A 25125-nucleotide genomic window follows, 5' to 3' on the forward strand; every position below is an offset into this window, starting at 1 on the left:
GGCACGCAGAGAGAGAGAGAGAGAGAGAGAGAGAGAGAGAGAGAGAGACTTTGACTGGTTGACCAGATTTGACTGGTAGTTGCGGCCCACGGGTCTCATCAAATCAATTTTCTTCGTCTCATATGCATAATATCCAACGGCGATTTCATAATTTGGCAAAATGAGTAACATTAGTCATTTGGCTCAATTGACCGAGAATAAAATTTGGATTTTTACGAGCTAGGCTCGGTCGGGAAAAAGTCTAGCCGCAAGGATTAAAAATCCTAAGTCGCGGTGACTACGATTTCGAAACCCAATCGAAATCAAACGACAAATCGAGAACCGTCCAAAATTCGTCCCTTAATTCCTTACGATCCAAAATTTTACCAACCGGAATTCAATAATAATTCTTCCTTTTATTGAACTCGGGCAATTTACATAATCCGAATTTTCCGGCATCACAAAAATACACTTTGTAAAGTATTTTTACTATATAAAAAAAGAACTTTTAAACTACTTGCGCTAGCCAATTACCGACGGTCGATGGGCAGCGGTGGGGTCAGGTGATGAGCGGGGGGTGGTGATCGACGGGCGATTCGATGAATTTCAAATCATGAATTCCAGACTGGCAAATAAAATTGGATTTTTTAAGATTTAAGGGACAATAATTGAAATATCCCGAGACGTCGGTCCAAGAAAGTCAAGTCGGGGTAGTCGAACCGTCACGTCGTAATATCGAGATCCTTCACACCCGAGCTGACCATAACCGAACCCTGGATGTGAATTGACAAATAGCCCTCCCTTTTTAGCACCGGTAGACTAATTTATCTCCGTGAGCCAAATTACCGTTTTACTCCTATATATTATATATATATATGATGAAATAGTGAATAGTGATTTGACTTGTGGTCCCCACCAACCATCACCATCACTGTTTCTCTCTTTTTTTTTCTCTCATTTTCTCTTTCTCTCTTCTCTCTCTTCCCTTCCCCCCCCCAGCAGCCGAACCCCATTTCTCTCCCCCTCCATTTTTCTTTTGCGGCAACTCTACCCCACTACCATCTCCTCCTCCTTTCGTCGTCGCCAACCATCCCTCAACGTCGCCGCGCCGCCACGGTGCCGTGCCGCCTCCTCCTGCTCCGTTAGTTAATTGTGCATCTAAGCCATGTCCCGCGGCACCCACTACCGACCTCCGCCGACCCGTAAGTTGTGCTGTCGCCAAGCGGTTATTGCTGCTAGCAAATCGCTCCCATTGTTGCGCCCAAGTAGTCGCCGCCGCCTTCCTTGTCGAATGTCGTTAATAGTGAGTTAATCCCTAATATCCGATAAGGATGTTAGTTTCGTTTAGGGGATAGATTAATTAGTGTTAATTATGAATTAGTTTATTTAACCGTGGTTGGATTAGATTAGTGACTACAATTAAGTTAGTTGACAACGATTAGTTTAAGTCAATCTCGATTAGTTAAAGTAACCATAGTTACTTTTTATTAATTGTAGTTACTTTTCGCTAACCGTAGTTACTTTTAGTTATTAGTTAACCGTAGTTACTTTTAGATAACTGGAGTTACTTTTCGTTAACCATAATTACTTTATGACCAATCATGGTTAGTCTATTTAACTCTAGTTACTTTAATTAATCGTGATCATTTTATTTACCCGAAATCGAGTTGGTCGATTATTAATGTGTTAATTAATTGGAGTAGGTTAATTAATTAAGGTGAGTTAGCTAATTAAAGTTGGGTAAATTAATTAAAGTAGACTTTAATTAATTATGGTTGGACTAATTAATTTAATTAACTATGGTCGAATAATTAATTAATTATTATTGGACGATTATTTGGTGATTGATGTGTGCTTTGGGTGCATAAATATTTTGTTAATGTTTAATCACCTTTTAATGAATGCAAATCGTCGTAGATAAGGTATGTTCATGTGATCGTGTGTGAATATCCCATTACATTTGTAAGCGTGAAAAATGGTATTGAGTCGAGTTTTGAGCACGACCGTTTGTGTATTGGACTAAATGCAAAGATATAAATTGGTTTGATTGGATGGTGTGCTCGTGTAGTCACATGATGGATGCCCGATATGTTCGTGCCGGCGAGAATTCGGAATCACACGCTTTATTAGATGCCCGATATATTCGTACCGGCGGGAATTCGAAATCACATGACTTATTGGATGCATGGCAGTCCGTGCTGATGGTTGTTTGGAATAACACGGCTAATCGGATGCCGGTCGCAGCAAGTTGCGGACCGATGCTCCTTATTTCGATATGTCCATGCCAGCCGGAGTTCGGAATCACATGGTTTATCGGTTGCCATGCCCGATGGGGGCAAGATGATGCCTGGTCATGCCAAAAGACCGCCAACCTTAGGGTTGTGCCGTGGCCAAGTGGTCATTAATAATTAGAACACGTGTGACGCATTGCGCATGCAAGTTGTGATGAGTGTTCGGTTTGTATGCCTTGGATTGTGTGCAATTAATTGTCATGTTATGTATTGTTCAACGTGTGGGCCAAAGTAGGGTAAGATTGCATGTGATTGATGATTGACTAATGGGTTGTGCCCGATCCTATAGTAGATAAAGCATGGCGATAGTCACATGCTATTGATCTATTATCGATACTTATCTTGCATGTTTAGGCCGCCCTAAGCAAATCGGCGCTCTATTTGGACTTAGACGTTGACTAATGGAGATTTTATATCTCACCCGTTGTTATTAATAATTTTTCAGGTTCTTAACTATGGAGTAGCGATATACTGGATCTGAGTAGAGAACGTGAACGTTGGTCTCTTTATGGAGTAGCTTGGAGTAGTATTAACCACGACCCTAAACGGGTATCTTTTGTGCGGTTGTAGAAAGTGGCCCTGAGGTAAAGCTTGTGTTTACATATACTTCACGGGGTTAACGATATATATAAATAAAAATGATCTTTTGCTGATGTCATGATTGGGTTACATATTGTTCTATCTATGTTGTTTATATTATTGTCCCGGGAAGTAGAACGTTCCACATGCGCTTAAATAAAAGATAAAAAGAATGGGTTGATGATGTGCCCGAGATGTTGTCCTTTTATTACCCGAGACGATTTGATAGGGTTATTGCGTACCCGGGGATCGGGGCATGACAGCGGTGGTGAGCGATGGGTAGCGATCGACGGGCGACGGCGGGCGGCGGTAGGCGGCAATGGGGCGCAGTCGATGGTGGTGAGCGGCTGGTGGTGGGCAGCGGTTGACAGTCGGCGATGGTGAGCAACAGGCGGCAACGGTGGTGAGCCGGTCGACCGGCGGCGGTGGTGAGTGGTGGTCGACGGGCGGCGGGCTGCGGGTGGCGAGTGGACGAGCACCGATGGGTTGCGATCGACGAGCGGCGGTGGGCGACAGCAGGTGGCAACAGGTGGAGGTGACAAAATTAAAAGGAAAAAACATTAGTTGCATTCCGGAAATGTAACTTTTCAAAGTAGCTCTAGAGCTACTTTAGGCTAAAGGCCTTTAGAGGCATTTGGAAATGCAATTACATTTTCTCAAAGTTGAGCAAAAAACGAACCAAACGCTATTTGTATTTGGCCAAGAGATTATGGAGCCCCATTGTCCTTTGGAAATGCTGAACCAAATAGGCCCATTGTCTCAAGTCACGCGAATAAATTCTTTTATGTTATTACTATGTGTCTAATCAATTTGATCTTTTACATCCGAATGATGCAAGTTGATAATAGCTTAAAACAATTTTTGGTGCAGGACCATGTCGCATAAAAAAGGACATTGACACAACCAAATCTTTTCTTGAAAATGATAAAACTTAGAAATGAACAAATAATTGTATTACCTAATTGTTGTTTCTTGTTCTTATTGAGTCTTATTTGGGTAGAAATTGTTACGTACCCCATTGCTCGACCCAACCAATGCTGTTGGGGTAATTTTTTTCCCCCTTTTACTTCTTTTTTGGTTGGGGCTAGTTTTTGTATTGACTGTTTACGTGATATTTGACTTTTTTTTTTTGTGATTGAATTTCATATAAAATTTGTGTCAAATTCAAACCTTAAGAACAAAAATCGAAGGAAAAGACCACTCCCCAGACTCGTACATATCATGTCTTGCTGGCCCGCGTTGATTTTGAAATATAAGAAGGGGGAGGCGGGGGGTGGTTTGTGTTGTTCTGTCGGCTGGATTAGAGGGCGACCCCAATTACTATGGACTTTTAAGGCGGCGACATTTCCATCTCCATAATATAGATGCCTCATTACGCCTGACAAGATGTCATCCTATTATTATTTTGCCTAAAAAAAGTTACCAATTTTATGGTCTCATGTTTTTAATAATAAAAGCTGTAGAGAAGATTAGAAATTTTATTTATGATGGTGATGTAGAATAGTTAGCAAATGCGTATATCGAAAAGTTCGAGCGTCGTAAAAGCAAACAATATATCAAATCAAAGAAGATTGGGAGTTCTTAGAAGATACAATACGTTGATTTTGGCAATCAACGAAGATTGCGAGATCGTTGTAAGAGCGTCGTTTCCCTTGATTAGACGCGGCAAGAGATTTCAAGTTTGTTTTGAAGACTTTCCCCGTTGTCAATTTCTTTTAATTCTATTAGTTGATTTTGAGTATTTGTTTGTTTCCTAAAGGGCGACCCATCTATAAATAGGTGCCTAAGTCATTGTTAAGATCATCGTCATCATTCAAAACAAACTTTTATCTTTTGGAATTGTTTTCCAAGTTACCTTCCTCTGCATCAAATGGCTTATGAATATGCTATTAAATCGCCTATTTTTAATTCAAAAATATGAATGAGTGTATATTTCAAAGTTGAAAATTAAACATGAATCTAATTATCTAGCCAATCTTGATCTTGTCGGTTTTTTGTTTTTCTAGAATAAATTTGTAGCTTTCTAAATTTTTTTTTTTTTTTTAGCTTTCTAAAGTTAAACATGGCTTATTTTGTATTTTCTTTTGAGCTTTTCTCGTTTTAATCTGAATTACAAGATGGGGGTTGAAAAATTTGTTATACCTTTTTCACTTTTCAAACTCACATTAACTTGCTTGAGAGGAAAGTTTTACTTTAACCATATTTCAAAATTTTTTATCCACTTTCTATTAGATTGAATTAATATTTCCTTCATGGTAGAAGTAGAACAACAAGGCCACTTTCCACATCTGGTGCATCGAGATTTCATCTTGGATTTTTAACCTCAAGCCCTATCAAGCAAGGGATTCTTCGTCGGATTCGTTCAAGCCATTGCGATATAAATAATTGGTAGAACTCCGCAACTTATTAGGAGCAGGGCCTTTCTTTGTACGCTTCTCTCCCCACTATTTTTTTGGCTTTTTGTGCTTATCTTTCATTTCAATATGATCTAAATATAAGCATGTTTAACTTTTTATCATACTTAAAACAAATTAACCCGCCCAACATCTTAATCGGTTTTTAATTCTTTTCATTTTTGATCAAGATCGACTAGATAATTGGATTGAAATTTGGATTGAAATTTAGATTTCAACTTTTGAAATATAGCTTCGCTCAAACTATTTGATAACAAAATAGGCAATTAAATGTGCGTTTGTAAGCCTTCATTTGCACAAATTTCTAGTCTTCTATTTAGCTTTTGTGATTGAAACATGAGACCATTAATTAAAATTGACAACCTTCTCCAGGTAAAGCATGATGCATGATAAGATGAAGTCTTGTTAGGTATAATTCGCCATTTATATTATGAAACCGATGAGAGAGATATATTAAAGTCAGTTTTGTCGGTTAGCTTGGTAAAAGAAAAACAACAAATTGAACAGAGAGAGAGTAGAGAGAGAGAAGGCTATTACGGTCAGTTAATTTAAGATAAATGAGTGTTTTAGTCAAAATGGGGCGCAAAGAGCCCCGCTGAACTTTTTGTGCATTTTTTTTTATTGTTAATTGATTCAACTTCTTCTGTTAGGTTGGCAACCAGCGTGTTACTATACAATGAACAACATAAGTTATTTTCTGTTGTTATTTTATTTTAGAGAATTTATTATATAAGAGTCTTTTGGTGACCGCTATTTTCACAATCACCTAAAAAAATGGCCTTTTGATTGATTGGGAGAATAACAATATATTGCGAGCCACAAATTCTTAAAAGAGTTGACCCCGCATTAATTTTTAACTAATTTTCATTTTCTTTGCAATCCAAAATAGACCGTTAGTATTACAGTCACCAATGACTGTTACATAATTAATTAACTTTATTTTACTGGGCACTCAACTCCATGAAAACAAAATAGCAACATCGCGCGTGTTACCCTCCCCACACTCCATCATGTCTCATGTTTCTAGTTATGACGTTGAACCAAAGCCAACATAGAAGAATGAAAAAAAAAAACAACATATTAAATTGGTTTTGAAAAAATCAACGGAAAATTACTAAAAAAGTCTAAAGTTATTGAAATTGTGTCAATTCAGTCAGAAATATTTTCATGTGCCAATTTAGTCATAAACCTTTTGTATTTGTGCTAATTCAGTCTTTTCGATCCACTTTGGTCGGTCGACACCGACGTGGACGCTGATTGGAGCTAATGTGGACATCAATGCTGACGTGGATACCGGTGCTTGTCGCGACCTAAAAATTGAATTTTTCAGGTTAACGGATTATTAGGTTAATTAGATTAACTAACCTAATTCGGACTCTCCCAAGTCCTACCGAATCGCAACTTAGGTTCAATTACATGCCAAGATTTTAAATTGGAGCCGCCACTAATCTTTTATGGTAGGTAGATTAGAAACCTAAATAAAGTATTAGGGAGAAAATACTTTATTTCATACGAACCAGAGATTAAATGGATTCGGGGACTTGGTTACATTAACTTTTCAATTAATGCCCTTTCGGTACCCGATTTTCATGAAAAATCCTTAGTTTGATTATTTGAATTAAAATTTTTTTGGGGTTTTCTTTTATTAAATGCAATGCTAATGCAATCTACCTATATGACAAATGAGATGTAATGACATGGCAAAACTACGTGACATGGCATAATGACGTGGAAAATATGCATGACAAAGAAAATATAATAATGCAAACTAAACTATAATGCTATGCAACGTGGATGGTATTTTTTGGTATATTTTTGTGTATTTTCGGATTCATGAAAAAATAAAGGTAAAAACTACTCTAATGTGAAGTAACATCTAATTTAACTTAAGAAATTGATTTCTCAAAGTCCTAATTTTATTAGACATTATTTTCATGCAAAAAGTGAAGAGAAATGTGATTTAGCTTAAGAAAATGTGACATCTTTTTTGGGATTTTTTAGGAATTTATTTAAACCATGAAAACAATGAAATTTGAACAAAAATAAACAATATTGCCCATAAAACACCTTTAAATCCGAAATTCTGATTTTTATTCACAACATCCCCCGAGATTAGGGTTAGCAAGTGAATATATTATAGAATTACCGTCGTCCCTATATACATAGGGCAAACCTTGAAATTCTATTTAGGAATTAGCGATCCGCTCCTCGAGATCGAGGATTTGATATCTAATTCACACGTACGAGCACGATCGTACTTCGAGATCGAAGTCATAGGTTGCCTTTAATGTACGTTTTCCGAGGGACAAGACACAATTGGGGAGCATGTGTTATGGGCAGTTTTGTTTAAAGATGTGCAAATATTTATTGAATTTTTAAAATCCTTAAGGGATTCTGAAATTTTCAAGGAGATAAGCTCCTATCCAAAAAGGATTTCAAATCTTTTAAAATATGGAAAAATTGTCTTCTGAAATTTTTCAAAGTATATTAGATAGCTTTCCAAATTTTAAAGATGTGTTCCAATAGCCGAATAGATATACCTGATATATTCGAAAGTCATATTAGGCTACGAAATATGCTCAAACATTTAAAAAAAAAAATCTATTGCTATCTTGCGGACATGATCCAAATCACTTCACAATCAAATTACCAGATAATATGCTAAGTATCTAGGAAGATAAGGATGATATCCCAGATTTACTCAGAAATTTTCGAACATACCAGATTCAAGCAACAAACTTTTTCATAGATATGCTCAAAGTAATCCGAAAGTATATATGCACAATATCCCGAGATGCTCCCAAATTCGAAATTTTAAATTGAGTAACTATAATTTATCTAATTTGGAGAATCAATTGCCAAGTTCGAAAGATCAATCCGCGGGTGGAACTTGCGGCTCCCGTAGATATTCGACTCATAGGATTTGCAAAAAAACAAATTTGGACCTTTACAGAACACTCCGCTAAACAACACCGAATGGCAAGGATAATTGATTCAAGATAATGTGTAAATCAGCCCCAATAGCGAACAAAGAAGCATGCAGTGATCAGCGACAAGCAATCGTAAAAAAAAAAATTGTGTTGACGTCAACTTGCAGAAAAATCAGCAGCGGAATGAATCTGGAATATCAGCAAACGACAAGACCAATATGAAGAAAAATCAACCCACAAACAGCTCTAAAAACAGCCCCAAGGCTCACTTGAGCAGCAGCTAAGAAACGTCTGGATCGTGGCTAGACTTGAAGACTAAACAAGAGCACAAGAATACCTTGAACAGCAGCTCGATCGGTGAACAAATAGTATTGGACAATCTGCGGTTCGGCGATGGCACAGCTACGGTTGTGGTGTCGAAAGGCTGGTAGCACCGTGAAGATCAAGGTGAGTTTTCGATCTGAATCTTCGTTCAAAACTTGCACCCCACGCTTAGCACTTCGGTCCGAATGGCTAGGTGCGAGCAAACCAACCACCAGTGGATTTTCAACAGCGAGCTGCGGGATTAAGCGGCACTATGGCTGAAGTTCTCGGATTGCATCACCACAATGATTGCTACGAAAGTTGATGAAGTCGGAGGCCACGTCTCACGGTTTTGCTTTCATGGGTGGACTGGATTGATGGGCAAAGACCAGTGGACAACAAGGATTAGTGATGAAAACAGCAACTTCAACAAGGACAGTGGATTGCCCAAAACGAAGACGCAGTTCTCGGCTGGAGGGATTTTCCGAGAGAGCTTCTCCTCTTTTCTTTCCTCTCGCGATTTTACTCTCAAGTTTCTGAATTTTTTCTCCGTCCCCCTCTTCACGTGACCTAGCCATGTTTATATAGAGAAACCCTAGGTCAAAATCCGATAATGCGGGCTTAAGTTTTGGCCTTATTTTGTTTAGTAAACTTTAATTAAAAGGCCTTTTTCGAAATCAAAATTTAGTGGACTGAAAATTAGACCCCGAGGCCTTGTGATTTTCGACACTTGCTCCCTTATGATGGCCGAATTATGGAATATGGGCTCTGGTCTTCCGCATGTCAATCTGGATCCAAATCCCGTCATTGGCGCGAAATAACACAAACGCAATGCATGCTTAAGTTATATATGCTATGCATGAAAACTAATTAAATTTTTTTTTGTGAGAATCAAGGCCAATTCTCATTTTTGTGAAAATAAATAATTTAAGAAAAATCAAAATTTAGGTGTCAACAGTGCTAATGTGGACAATTTTTAATAATATTTTTTTATTTTTTCATTTTTTTCGTTTCTTCCCTTTTCTTTTTTCTTATGTTTTTTCCTCCTTTCCTTTGGCCGGTCGCCGGATCGGTGACCCACTAGAGCCGATGAGCGTGAAGTTGGCCTTGCCCAGCGATGGTGGCGAGGCTCGGCCTAGGCAAGGCCAACCTCGCCCTCACTGGCGACCGGCTAGAGGAAGGAGGAAAAGAAAGAAAAAAAAAAGGAAGAAAGAAAAAAAGGAAAAAAATTGAAAAAAAGTAAAATATTATTACAAATTGTCCACATTAGCAACGGTGTCCACATTAGCGTAGGTCAACATCTACGTCGGTGCCAGCCGGACAAAGTTGGCTGGAACTACTAAATTGGCACAAACGCAAAAAGTTATGTATTGAATTGACACAAAAAAAAAAGGTGTAGGACTGAATTGACACAATTGCAATAGGTTTAGGACGTTTTTGGTAATTTTCCCATTAATCAAGCTACCCTAATAGTTGTCCTGTGATATATCTAATCATGCTACAAAGTATTTACGTTGCACTACTAATACCGCATATGTCGTCCGTCTCTAGTTTCAACCTATGTGTTGGCATCAAATATATGTTTGTGACGACATACCAAACATCTCACACTATTTTCTGTTCGGTTAAAAAAAATATATCTGAAGGTGTTTACATTGCACTACTTAAGTAGATGGCTGAGAAAAAAAAAAAGATGTGTGTACACTGGCCCTCCCTTGTAGTTGTACCTGGTGTTATTTCTGCTTGACCTCCTCATTTTTCAGGTAAAAGAAACTCTTCTTTCCTTTCCAAGAGCTACTAACTCCATTCACGTTATTTTGAAATTTATGATCGCAGGGTCATTCTAAAAGAGATTTCTGAAAAGACGCAGAATACAAACCACTCCAGCTGGCAAGTGTCTGTCTACACATTTTACTGGTACGCAAGAAACAGCCAAGATTTTGGTCTACGATGATCTTGTGTGGTGCAAGTTCAATCGATTACGAGGTTTACCATTTGATTCCACTTTGATCACTCAACATTGTGATTTCTCTTTACCTGCCAATATTCTCTTCCAACAACAAGTTGTTATCCAAACTCATTCTACGAAAATAAATTAGTTATTCATCGAGCCACGTGCATATTTCATCGAAGTTCCTGTGTTCGTCCTTGAACAAGGAATAGTCAATAATACTCTAAGTGCTTCATCGAGAATATGCCCTCGATGAACCCGCAAATGGCTGGCTTCGTGCGGACTTCGCCACATCGTCTTCATCGAAGTTCCCTATTTTCGTCCGTGGAACTTATCGAAGATGTCTGTACAAACCACAACAGAAGGACTAGTCAATAATATTTGGACCGCTCCGTCGGGAAGATGTTCTCGATGAAACCCGCAAATGGCCGACTTGATACAGACTTAGCAATCCTTGGCGACCAGCCCCGTGCTTTTCATCGAAGTACCCATTTTCGTCCTTGAACTTGTTGAATATGTCCGCACCGGTCTCGACAGAACGAGCAGTCAATACTCTGGGAGTAGTCAAATAGATGCGCTTCGCTAGGTTTAATTCTATGTTTACTAGTATTCCTGTGAAAGAACGCAAAGAACATGCATATGATGTGATTTTTGGATGGTGTATTATAATTAAGGGTCTCAATGATTTGGTTCGGTTCGCTCCAGATTTTCAGGAAAACCGAAGCGAATCTATAAGGTGAGTAGTTGAATCAAACAGAATCGCGACACAAACTGACTACGAAATCGGTTCAAGCTTTTGAGATAGGAAGAGAGATTGAGATTAGGGTTCTGGGCGATTTTGACTGGGTGAGAAAACAGAGGGACTTTTGTGTTTTTGATCGGATAAAAAGAGAGGGACTTTTAAATTGCGCCTTCTGCTTTTGTTGAGAATTTCGGTTACAATTCAGTTAACCAAATCGAACCGAAATAACCCGAACTGAAAATGCAAAAAATTTCGATTCGGTATGGTTTTCTAATTTGGTTTTGACTCATTCAATAACTCTATCATAATCTTAATTCAAACAACCGGTTGTAATTTAAAAGCTAAAAGTACTTGATTTAAGGCCTTTGCTCTCAACTTGAACTCGATGAAGAGAGCTACATAATTCACGTAATGCTCGTAAATATGAAAATGACCACATAGCTTGCAACATATAAAACAAGTGATTGTATACAAGGCTCCATTTGTATCGCGAAAAATAAATGATTTGAACAACATGTTCCTAAAAGTAATTATTTGTTTCGCTCGAAATAGTTAGTCAATAAAAAATATTTTCATTACCAACAACAATTTATGTCTAAATATTTCCCTTGACGATGAAAATATTTTCCATTCATTCATTTTTATAAGCAATACAAGTGATCATTTTTAGAAAAATATTTTTTGAAGTATTCATGTTTTGCGAAACATATGGAGCTTAAGTGTCAACGTTGTCCACCATGGTCCTTGAGCTAATTAAGCCAAGATTCCTACATCGTATAAAAGGACAAAGTGAATGTCAATAGCATGCAGATTAAAGTACAGGTGAGCTTAGTTTAGTCCCATTCATTCAAGTATTTGTTGACACCTAAATTTTGATTTTTTTTAAATCATTTATCTTGCATAAAAAAGAGAGGATTAGTTTTAGTTGTCACAAAAAATAATTAAATCATTTTTATCATTAATTTTAGCATTCATGCATTACATTTGCATTTTATAGGACGGGCGACGGAAGCAATTAATTCATTAAAATTCGTAATATTGGTTTGGGGGGAATTAATCTAGATATTATCATATTTCAAATCTTAAAGGATAAATGAGCGAATTGTTTTGATAATATCGTAGAAATATCAGAATATGTCCTTTGAATGAAAATAGGAAAGAGATATGGGCAAGAAACCCTAATCTCACGCCTATATATACATATGTCATGGACTATTCGCCAGAAGGGGACCAAACATTATACACATACGGCCAGAGAGAGAATCATGGTCTCTTTTCTTCTTGGTGGAAAACTCACGGAGGAGTGAGCCAAAGAAGACGTCTACGGAGGAGGGGAGCAAAGACTCTCTGCACGTACATCAAATTCACGCGAGATTGGCGTGAAGAGGAAAAACGGTGACAAAGGTTGAAGGTTTCCCCCCGAGGCCCCTTTTTGCTGCTGTTCGGCACCTTTGCCTGCTGGTTCGTAGGTCTTTTACTGCTGTTCAACGCCTCTGCTTATCAACCGAAGATCCCTTGCTGCTGTTCGGTGCTTCTGATTGCTATTCAGGGTCCAAAATCGCTGCTGTCCACACTGGTTTCAGCTGCTGTCCAAGCCTTTTTCCGCTGATGTCCGGTGTCCGTTCGAGCTAGATTTTAGCATTTGAAGTCCTTGTGCATTGGTGTTGGATACTTTGTCGTTTGAGGTTGATTTCATCACTGTTTGGTGCTCAATTTAGCCGCTGTTAGGTTGAAAAACAGTGCAGTTTTTTGGATGTTATTGCTAATGCTTCAGTGCAGATTTTGCTAGTCCTTTGAGACCGATCATCACTTTTTTTTTGGCGCAATATCTCCACTGTTCGGTGCTGTTTAAGGTGCTAAATAGCTGTTATGATTTCGCTTTGCTAATCCTAATCGTGAGTACGAATTTCCCTAGCCGTTCGGTCCATCGCTTGAAGCTTGGTGTGCAATTTGTGGAAAGTGCAAATTTTGCAAGACAAGGTAAATTTCCTATCTTGAACTTTAATATATTCACTTGCTTATTTTGTGATTTCTTTGCATATCCTGAATATTGCATCGAAGTGGATATTTTTTTTAAAATACAGGTTGATTAGAAAAATTTTCTTTCCTAATTCGCAACTTGTCACACGATCGAGAATGTCCACCTTTAAGATTATTGATGAAATACTTGATTGGGCAAGGATTTGGGTTCAATCGTTAATCGTAGGATTACGAATTAAAGATTCACTTAAATATTCGAGAAATATTTCAAAACTTAATTGATATATCCATTTTCTTGATTGACATTGATAGGCATATTCACTTTCCTCATTTGATTTGAATTGTTTGATTGTTATATCTTTTAGAATATATCCGTCGTATGATGTAATCTTGAAAATTCTAAAAGATTTGCATTCATTCATTTTCCTTATTTAAAATTGCATATCTTTTCAAAAATAGCATCATGTAGATATTGCATATCTAATTTTTTTTTATTTAGGTTAGATTGCATACTAGAATAGAAATTGCATGTTTAAATAGAATCTTATGTTTAAAATAATGTATCTTCAATATATTAGGGTTTAGGTCAATGTAAACTCTAAAATATACAAGATAAAAATTGTTTTGACATAGTTCTATTTTAGGAAATTAATTCATCCGAAAATATAAAAAAAAATCATTCATCCTTGCCATGTCATCGATGCCACATCATCCTTGCCACGTCATACTTCCCATGTCATCCATGCCACGTAATCTTTGTCATGTCATTATTTCTTGCCATGTCATATTAGGTTGCATTTTAGCTTATATTGTGTATTAGAATTGCATGTCTAGGTTTTAATTAATATGTCATGTAGTTAATTTAATTAAACCATAGTCTTACTTGTATATTAATTTAATTTAATTTGCATGACATCTTGTTTAGTCTTGCATTTTCATAACATTGCATTGCATATAGCATAGTTTTTCATGCATTCATATAAAAAAAATCGAAAATAAAAAATAATAATAATTTTGTGTGGCGCATGCTCCCTTGATTATATTGACTTCTGGATGTTCATTAATTGATCGTGCACCCACATGATAACCTTTGTTAGTGACTTACATTAAAATCAATTAATGTTGCCTTCTCAAATGATTTTTCATGAAATAAAATGGTTCCAAAAAGGCATCAGAGTAATTTGGCGTAATCAAGTTCCCAAACTCTTAATCTCTGATTTGTAGGAATAAAATAATTCTCCCGCTATTTTATTTAGGTTTCTAATCAACCTACCATAAATGATTAGTGGCGGCTTCAAAATTAAAATACATTGCATGTTAATCAATTGAACTTTAAGTTGCGATTTGGTATAGCCTTAGGAGAGTCCGAGTTAGGTTAATTAAATAATTAATCTAATAATCCATTAACCTGAAATTTTTCTGAAATTTTAGGTCGCGACAGTATTTTTGCTCTTACTACCCAAAAAATGAAAGAATCGGAAGAAAATCAAAAATACAATCGGATGGACCTAGATTTCTCGGATTGAAGTTTTAATCTTGAAGACATATCTTAGGCCATAGGAAGAACCCTCTCGTGGAACTTTTTGGTCTTGGTTAATACTTTTGAGATGCACGTATGAGTTTTATTATAGAAGTCTCACATATTATAGTTGACCCCTAACTTATTGACTTAAGTTTTTGAGTGAAGGTATGTCCAACTGAATATGTTAACGGATTCGGATTTGGGCTGCCTTTTGGCAATCTCCTTGAATGAAGGTATAAGGCTTCTACTGTGTGCTCCCAATAAATGGTATCATAGCCGATGATTGATTAATGTTCACCCTCAATCCATTCCGGTATTTGGTGAATATCTCAAGAAAGAAATCTCATGATCAATGCTTGTTTCGGGTGAAAATTTGCTATCATGTTTGGTCCGTCGAGAAGCAACAATGAACAGTTGATTTGGTGAACGCAAGATAGAAATAATGGGTGATGTAATCTCAAGTTCGCAATTGATGATGTTTGTTGTACATAGTTGCAGGTGCATTGCAATCACGTGAAAATTAAACTTGAGATAAGTTGATGCAGAAAGATACTTAAGTTGAGGCAAAGAATACCTAACATTGAGCACATACATGAGGGGAAACAACAATCATCATCAATGGCTAACTTGAGATTACATCACGTGGAAATTCACATTGAGATAAGTTGAAGCAGAAAGATACCTAAATGAAGCCAAACCATACCTAACATTGAGCACATACGTGAGGGGAAGATTGTTGATAAACACGTGTGAGTTTTGTTAGAGAAGTCTTCTATCGGAGAATTGATGTAGTGGTGAGCAATTAATATATCATAATTATTAACTCGTAACTCATTGTTTTAAATTTTTGAATGAAAGTAGATCCAATTGAATATGCAAACTAGCTCAGATTTGAGCTCCCTTTTGGCGGTCTTCCCGAGTAAAGGCATCGGGCTTTTGCTATGCGTTCCATACAAATACCTTATAAACGGAACTTATTATTTTGCACTTACTAATCCACGGAAGTCGGAGATGGAATTTTGGGTGGAACATCCATCCAATACGGAAAAAAAAAAAAAAAAGAAGAACAGAGCTAAAGTATAAGATATTGACTCGAAAACAGTGAGAACAAGCATTAGATATTGTAAATTATGCTGGTGACAGAGTACTAAGACCGTCATAAGCATAGTCAAAATAAATTGTCTTTGATATTGATCAAGAAAAGGAACCCCACATAGTACGCAACGATCAAGGGCTAACACACAATTCAAATAGTATACAAAGCAGATTCGGAAATGTCTAACGCGATCGATGACGGTTTGATTCTTAAATCTTGTTCTTCCAACCCCTCACATTGGCAATGGATTGACGAGCAGAGAACTCACAAACTCTTTGAAATTGGTCCCAGCATTCACGTAGTGATCTGTTTCATCTTCATACACCGCATGCGTGGATCGCGAAAGATTGATCATTCGCACGAGGAGCTCCATGGAGACGATGGTCGGACGGCGCAGCTCTTCATTCATGTCCTTCCACGCATTGACCACTTGTTTACGAAGTTCCTTCTTCGCCTCTTCCTCGGTAACCCTATATTGTTTCATGAAACACTCCACCGAAGACGCCACATGACTTCTCTCTTGCTCAAACTAAAAGGAAAGAGAGAGAGAGAGATCTCGCGGAAGTTATTTTTTCTCCTCTTGATAAAACCTACGAGACAAAATTTAGATAAATTGATGTTGTTAACTGTTATAGCTTTTGTATACCTGGTGTCCAGCAATGTCATTCATGACCCGAGCTACTACTTGCGAAGCCTTTCCTATCTTGGGGTTGCTGAATAATAACCAGTCTAAAGCATCTTTTGTTACAATATCTCCCATTCCCACAAACATTGTCACGAATGTCAATTCAGTACCGATGCTCGTTAATGCAGCAGGCATGTACTCCTCCATCGTCGGTACTTGGCTTTGGTGCAACCATTTGGCTTCGATCAAGTACGATCTCGCTTGGATTTTCATCTGAAAATTCATTATCAAACATAAAGCTACGTCAATATTCGAGCTTTAATGTATTTGGTGGACTTAGATATACGATGGTCTCTAATCTTTATCTGGACAGAGTAAAAATTTGAATGATTAACATCAAAGGCTTACAGCTTCTTTAGCATAGAAGAGGCGGTATGATCTTCCTTTTCTGGTCAATTCATAGCCAATTTCATCATAAAAATCAAGAAGCGTCTCATAGAACACTTGCATGCTCTTTGGCAATCCTTCTTTGGCATCGACTTCCCACCTGAGTTCGAGTTTAGAAAATATAAAACTTGACCCTAATCAACAGCTGATCAAATTATAGTAAGTTCAGAATAGGCAAACTTTGAAAGGCCTCCGAGTGCCAACTATACCTTTCAATTGCTGCCGTGAAGAGTTCTAGTTCTTCGAATGTGCCATAGACATCATAGATGTCGTCGAGAATGGAAAGAAGGACCAGCATTTTGGTTGCTATTTCTCTAGCATTCTCATACTCCGGCTCGACATAAACCCCTAACATCCAGACATACAGCTCCCCGAGCCTATCTCTAGCAAATGGGAACTCCCTCTCTATGTGTAAATCCTTCCACCACCTACAGTTTACCAACAAATCAGTTTAAGGCAAACGCATCAATGATGCAGAAAGTACTTTAGACATGCTATCAGGAAGTTAACCTTGTTAGGTTGCCGAGTTCCTTCCGGTGTTGCTCTTGCAATGAGTTGAAATCGAGCTTAGCCAAGGAGAGCAGGACTTCATTATGCCAAGGTTCCTCTTGGTAGAATTGAATGTAACGCCTCGCCTCTAGCCTTGGCAAACCCTTGTGGATTGGCTGATGTAGAGCATGACTCCCTTGTTTTTTGAGATTTGCGCTTGCATTTGTTTTATCAATCGATTCAAGGTGAGTTGTAGTAAAAGCGAGTGCATCGTCCAAAATATTGTCATCGTGATAACTTAGATGGCAAGCTTCAAATAGACTTAGCAGTCCCTGCACGTCGGCGATGATCGATTCACTGAAATTCCCTTCGCTGTCCTTGAACCTGTTAAAGATTTCTGTATGGCCAAACGGAATGTGGGAGAAGATGCTGTCGTTAGATGATGCTGTGAAAAGCATCATATTCAATATCTAGATCAAGTGGAAACCATGGAAAAATGACGTCCTAAAACAAGGAATTAGGAGAAAGGACTATTCAACTTTCAAGGCAAGAAAATTCGAAGAACTCGGGATATGAGAATTCTATACCCAAACAGGTTACCGAACAAACAAATCAGCATCAAAGTAAATTAAACATGTTAGTGACATTATTTGTTCACTATAATCAATCAAATGAATTATCGAGCCAGTCTCTACAATATAATTTCGCTCACTGATCACCCAATGAGAATTGGAACATTACATACCACATGAAATATTGTAACCGTGTTGTCGTAACAATCGAAAGAGAAGAGCGACGGTGTGTAGGTTGGCATCATTATCGCCGCAGTGAAACTCAAAATAGCTTCTATGAATTTGTTCTAGCTGCTCATCTATCTCGGATTCAAAATGGTAGGCAATTCCCAAGCGTTGGATCTGATCGATCAAGTTCAACTTCTGCAAAGGCTTATCCGTAGCACCTGTCAACATCTTCCTTACTTCTCCTTTCAATCTCTCAATTCGTTCATCTACTATGCCATGAGAACTCTACGGAAAACATAAAATAGAGAGTTCAACAAAAAGTAAATTTAGTAAGAATGCAAGAAACATATTAGGTTGCCCCATGACCCGATCGACCAAAGATAATGTTCTTTCTACTTTCAGTTTCTAAAAGACACAACAACAGAAGAGTTTACAGAAAGTAATCAAAGGAAAATAAAAAACAACTGAAATGGTACCATCGAGTTGGAGTCAGAAGCATATTTGAGAAAGTAATCAGTCCATATGCTTGGATGAAAAATTGCTGATGGGCGTTCAGCGACCGGGCTTGCTTCTTGAGCAGGAGAAGAGGACGGGACTGCTGAACTCTGAAGAGACATTTCTCTTTTGCTATTTCCTAGATTCAGGCGTCTGACCGAATATAGCAAAAGAACACTGGAGGGAGGGAGGGTAGAGGCTTTTCTGGGAGTGTCCAAACCTTGTTGATGTGTATTTATAGGCTATAGCATCCGAGGAACAGAAAAGATAATTGTTTATTGGGATAAATGCAACTTATCATGAAAGTATAATTGAGTCTTAAAACTTTTAAAAATGCAATCAAGTCGTAAAACATGTCACAAGAGTGCTATTTAGTCCTATAACTTTCAAAAAGTACAATCAAGTCCTAAAACTTAGTACAAAAGTACAATTTAGTCCTAAAACTAAAGTACAATCAAGTTCTAAAACTTGTCAAGTTTTATAACTTAGCCGGACTCGCACGATTCGGGTCCCGCTGGGATTTTTAATCCACGAGGATCATCACAATGCTTTGCTTCAATTTGGAGTAGGATATGCAAGTTTGTGAATTCTTTCTTTGAGAGAGAAGTAAAGAACTTATTTTTAGCCCTCTTGAATCGAGTAACAAGTTAATCAACGGACTCATTATCGTATTGATAGATTTTGGTCAACTCAGCAATCCATGTATCTTTTTATTAAGATTAAGAATGAAATTGTCTTTCATCTCAGCCCAAGTATGAATGGAATTAGGAGATAAATTTGTACACCCAGTAAATGGAACAACATAAGTCTCAGGAATTCATTGTTCCTGCCTCTCCACATTGGGCCAAAAGTTGGCTAACCTATTTGACAACAATTGATCATCTTCGCTAGTGAAAACAATAAAGTCATGCGTTTTGAATTCCCTTGAGTATTATATAGGGTCAACCCACGTAACTTCCTATATACTGGCGTGATCATTGCTTTGTCGGTACTTAATTATTGTAATACGAATACAGCCACTTGATCAAGATTTGAAGTCAATAAACTTGCTTTTCCTGGCCCCTAGGTTCGGTATAAATAGAATTTTCAGAACTTTGCAAAATTCTCACTGGTGGCGGGATTATTTGGCCTAAATTATTTACACCGTTCAATTGCCTATTAGTTGGAGGAACATACCCGAAAACTGTCGTCTTGGGTTGGATTCACATTGACTAATTCGAAGGGCTTGGAGATGACATAGTTGATTGCATTGAAAATCATCGACCTGATCACATCAGAGATGCATCTCACTATGTGATTTGCTATCTTATTCTTCTGTTCCTCGAACAGCCTCTTCATGGTAGCCACCAAAGTGGGGTTTGGTGCTAACTCCATCACCTACTCCTCCGTAAAGTGCCTTGGGATTCCGACATTACATCCTTGGCTTGGCTCTACTGCCGGAAAAGTTAAGGTCTCAGACTAGGTAGTCATATAACATGATCAGGCTATGGATGGTTCATTGTTCTCGGCATCATACTTCCTCAAATCAATCACACTTGTCCCATCAAGCGTGCCAAAAAGATGTTTCGCTGAATTTTGTGTCTTCAACGAAATCCTTTTATTGAAAGCCATTTTTTTTTATTATTAAAAGTTATAGGTTCTGTGGAAATTCCGAACAAGAAATACCACAGGTACATAAGGAAACTACTAAATTTTCTTCGAACAAAATTGAAAGTACATAACTTTGCTGGATTTAACCGACGACAAAGCCTGAAAATATAAAGATACAACGCCGATCAACAACGAAGCACCCAGAAACTACAGCAAAGATATAAGCGGGAATTTAGTCAATGACGAATTATCTGGAAACTATAGCCATAACTACAGTGCATAATTTGAACGATAACAATTTTTGTGTCTTGTTCATAGAACTATCAAAATGGGTTCAAAACCCATTTGTACGGCGACAGCGAGGCTGGCGAGCAACGCTCGCCATTATTGGTGGCCGGCGGGGGCGAGTTTCGTCGACCCTCTCCTTTGGTTGATCATCGGGCTTGGCGGCTGGCCATAGGAGGAAGAAGAAGAAGAAGAGAAAACAAAAAAAATTAAATAAATGAAAAATATAAAAATAAAAATAAAAATATTATTAATAATTGTCGGCGCCGACCGCACCACGTCAGCAGTTCCTTGCCAAAATTGATCGAAAGGATTGAATTGGCACAAATACAAATGTTTAGGACTGAATTGGCAGGAATTTAATAAATTTAGGATTGAATTGGCACAATTGCAATAGATTTAGGACTTCTTTGGTAATTTTCACCTCATATATTAACCCTCATTCATTCAAATGGGATATAATCTTTCTAGGGTACCTCGTGGGCCTCGCCTAGTGGCCAACAAGGGTCGACCGGCGACCATTGCTTGATTTCATAAGGAAAAAAAAAACAAAAGGAAAGAAAGAGAAATAAAAGATATAATATAATAAAAATATACAAAAAAGGAAAATAAAAAATAAGAATTTATTTTTAAAAAATTATAAATTTTTTCCATTAAATTTATTATATGGAAGTGTTTTAGCAATATAATATTTCTAAAAAATTAAAATATTATAAGAAACAAGTTTTTCTTAGACTGAGATTAATATGGAAGGGTATTAACAATATGGGTCGGGTCGGGCATGGGTTGGGTATGAGTCGGGTCGGGTATGTTCAAGAAATTTGCATTACAAATAAATGGGTCATAAATGAATTAACGGGTTAATTTGATTCGGACCACTTATGACGTGATCCTACTCAGCCGTTTGACAAGTCTAGTTGTGCGTAGGGTCTCCAAAAAGTAAAATATGACTATTTAAAGTTTACGATCAGCGATTATAAGATGAGTCACAATAAGAAGATAATGTGACGACTCCATTTTCGACAAAGGAACGCAACGTCTTCCCCTGAGCCTCAACAGCCCTCGACTTATTTTCCGCTTTAGGACATGAAGGACTTGTCTCGCAAGAGGAGGGCCTAAGTTGTTCGTTATCCTTGGATTCAACATGATCAAAATAAAAGAAAGCGCTTCGTCCAGAATATCTTCTCGAATGAACCCACATGCTTTTCATCGAAGTTCCCATTTTCGTCCTTGAACTTGTTGAAGATGTCCGTGCAAATCACGTTAGAAGGAGTGGTCAATGCTCTGGGAGTAGTAAAGTAGATGCGCTTCGTTGAGTTCAATTCTAGGTTTACTTGTATTTCTGTGGAAGAACGCGAAGAATATGCATTTGATTATTTTATGGTGTATTATAACTCTGTCACATTCCTAATTCAAGCAACCGATTACAATTTAAAATATAAAAGTATAAAATTAAAGGCCTTTGCTTTCAACTTAAACTCGATGATGAGAGCTATGTAATTGTCCAAAAAATCCTAAACATACAGTATTTTTGTCCATTCAGTCCTAAATATGTGTCAATTAAGTCATAAACTTGTTATGTTTTGCCAATTGAATCCATCCTGCTAATTTTTACAGAAATTCGCTGACGTGGCCACCAGCAGTACTATGTGGCATTATCGGCTCAACCATCATTGCCGTAAATATTTTATTATTCTTTTGAATTTTTAATTTCTTTTCTTTTTCCTTTTGTTCTCTTTTCTTCTTTACTTTTTCTTTACTGTCCTCGCCCAAACCATCATGACCGCGTACGAGGACATGGCGAGGTTGGCCTCACCAAATTTGGGTGAGGGTCGACAAAGCAAAGAAAAAGAACAAAAAAACTAACTAAAATTTTATAAAATATTATTAGAAATTCTCCATATCGGTGCCAGCCGTGCCACGTACACATAGAACGGCCATTATCCACATTAGTAATTTCCAGCTAAAATTAATCGGATGAACTCAATTGGCAAAACAAAAAAGGTTTAGGATTTAATTGGGAAAAGTGCAATATGTTTAGGACTTTTTGGACAATTTTCCCAAACTACAAGGGGCAAACAAATTAGAATTAGGTGTGAGCATGGTTTTAGGGTAGAATGGAAACTGGAGAACTGAATTGCCGGTTCCCGATCCGGTTCCAAGTTCCAATTGGCCAGGATCCGATTGCTGGTTCTATTTTTCTAGGAACTTGCATCGGAACTCAAAAAAAAGGGCTTGCATTTAGTGCAAGCGGTTCCCATCTTCTTTACCCTATTTTTCCCCCCAACAAATGCAAATAGACAAGTCTCAACCGAAATATTTAATTTCTATACACGGTTGTACTTTAAAGGTTTTAAAAAAAAATTATTTCTCTATTATTTCGTTTATTCTATGATTGTGCAACTCGAACCCGTCACTAGATTTGTAAGTCAAAGCATCTATTTTTATTCGCTTCTTTTCTTTACTTTTCTTGCGCGTCCTTTTAGGTGCTAGTTAAGTCAACCATGTTCGGCGTGTTTGACTAGATTTTGGGTGAACAGAACTTCTATCGGGTCGATGCCCTTGAACCAAAGTTGTCCGAGCTTATTGAACTTTTGTGCATCCATTGCTAACCACTATTCTGTGCTACCTGTTTTAACATAGCTGGACAATGACTTTAATTAACAGTGCGCTGAACAGGTCCTTATTTATCAGTTTGCATACTGGGCAGGTTGTGAAAACATAGGTCTTTAGGTGGTCAAATTTGACATTGTCGGATAAAGCATGGTTTGTAGATAATTTCAATTAAGTTGATGTATCAAAATAACATGGTGCTTCCATCCAACTTTCTGTGATATTTTTCTTTAGCTGATACAAGGAGAATCTCTACAGGGATGATAACATGGTGCTTCCATCCAACTTCGATGAACTTTGGTCCATTTGGTGGCCAAAATTTGAAAGTTAAGAAGTTCCATGATATGAACTATGGAAAGCTTTTTGCCTACACTATTCATTTTATGGATTGTTTATTTTGTTAATGTGTTCATCTCTTACGGATTGTTACTATTGAAAGATGAGATACTTTAATTTTTGTTATTACGTTCACTCTCATTTTGCTTAACTAAATATGAAAAAAAGAATAAATTAAAATTTACGGGTTCTCGGGTAACCCAGGAACGGGACTCTGGACCTTGTGACAGGGTAGGTTCCAAGTTCCAGGGTATGCATGGTAGGTTATAGATTCCAAAAAACAATGAACTTGTTCTAACGGGTAGGTTCTATGTTTCGGGTGAAACCTGTAAGGAACCTAGAACCGTATATCCCTAATTAGAATTAACCCAATGGTCTGTCATGCCAATTAGAATAGTGAGAATGGACCTGAAATATTGTAATTAATGGGAACTATTTCACCATACTGTGGAGTTCGATATCACAGGAAGGAGTTTAATGACCGCTCACAAGAGTTGTCCAACCATCGTCATTCATCTTTACAGTCTACGGTAGAAAGGGCATTCGGGGTTCTTAAAAGGCGTTTTCATGTATTGGATGCGGAACCCTATTGGTTTTTTGATACTCAAGTCGACGTGATCTTAGCATGTTGTATTCTACATAACTTCATTATGGGAGTTGAGCCAAATGATCCTTTTATGCAAGAACCTAATGAGGTTGAATCTCAAAGTCAAGAAAGAAGACATCAACAAACACAAAGAGAGGAGAGGGAGGAAAATAGAGAGTGGGTAGGAAAAAAAGATGATATCGCACGTGTAATGTGGGATGACTATAGTAGGCATAGAATGAATGTTTAGTACTTTTCTTAGAAGTTGTATGTTGTTTTTAATGTGATATGAAGTATAGATTACTACTTTGTGATTGAAGGAGTTTTTACAATGTGAACTTGATTTACTACTCCAAATCATCATGATGTTTCCCTTGTCTCATTAGTAAAATGACGTTTATTTTTGTGTTATTCTTTTTTCTTGTGTTGGATATATCCGATAATGTAGTAATGGACAAGACTAGAGAAGGGAAGGCCAAGCATTTCAAATGGTCAGGTCCAATGGAGCATAATTTTTAAGAGATACTAGTTGATGAGGCTTCAAAGGGGAACAAACCTTCAGCCACCTTTAAACCATCTTTCTTTGCTCGAGTTGCTGAAGCTATAAATGATAGATTTGGGACTAAATCTAAGCATGACCATGTGGACAATCATCTTAGAACTATTAAAAACAATTGGGCTATCATCCAAAAATTGCGGGTTAAGAGTGGATTTCAATGGGACCACAACTTGAAGATGATCACAATTCTTCGAAAGGAACTTTATGATGAAGAAATAATGGTAATATGCCTTTCGGGTTTCAATGTAACTTATACTCTTAGCATTGTTACTCATGGAAAAGGATGCATGTACCTATGGTGTTGGTTATTATTGTAACTTTACATGTCTGTTTGTCATATCCAGGTTGTTAGAAATTCATTGATCCATGAGGTTTCTTTTGCAACATGTTGAGATATGCAAAAATTGGAGGCTCCTATAGTTTTTTTGTTTGTTTATGCATCGTATGCTCTTTACATATACAAAACTAAGACATTGATAGATGATGAGCATATTGTATGTCTTGCTGTAATCGTAGCTGGCTTAATCTACCTGTTTATATACTTGTGTTTTTATGATTTTTTTGCAGGCACAT

The 25125-nt window shown here is 37.4% G+C and overlaps 1 protein-coding gene across 1 annotated transcript in view; it reads right to left on the reverse strand.

The window, feature by feature from the left end:
• The window catches only part of LOC115737309 ((-)-germacrene D synthase-like), a 47800-nt gene that overhangs the window by 10886 nt on the left and 11789 nt on the right, over positions 1-25125 (reverse strand). Inside the window, exon 2 of the mRNA XM_048275391.1 lies at positions 18565-18723. Within this exon, the coding sequence (XP_048131348.1) occupies positions 18565-18705 (141 nt within the window). The 5' untranslated portion in view covers positions 18706-18723. The remainder of the gene's footprint in view (positions 1-18564; positions 18724-25125) is intronic.

Source organism: Rhodamnia argentea, chromosome 2 (assembly GCF_020921035.1).
Source record: "Rhodamnia argentea isolate NSW1041297 chromosome 2, ASM2092103v1, whole genome shotgun sequence".
Taxonomy (NCBI): domain Eukaryota; kingdom Viridiplantae; phylum Streptophyta; class Magnoliopsida; order Myrtales; family Myrtaceae; genus Rhodamnia; species Rhodamnia argentea.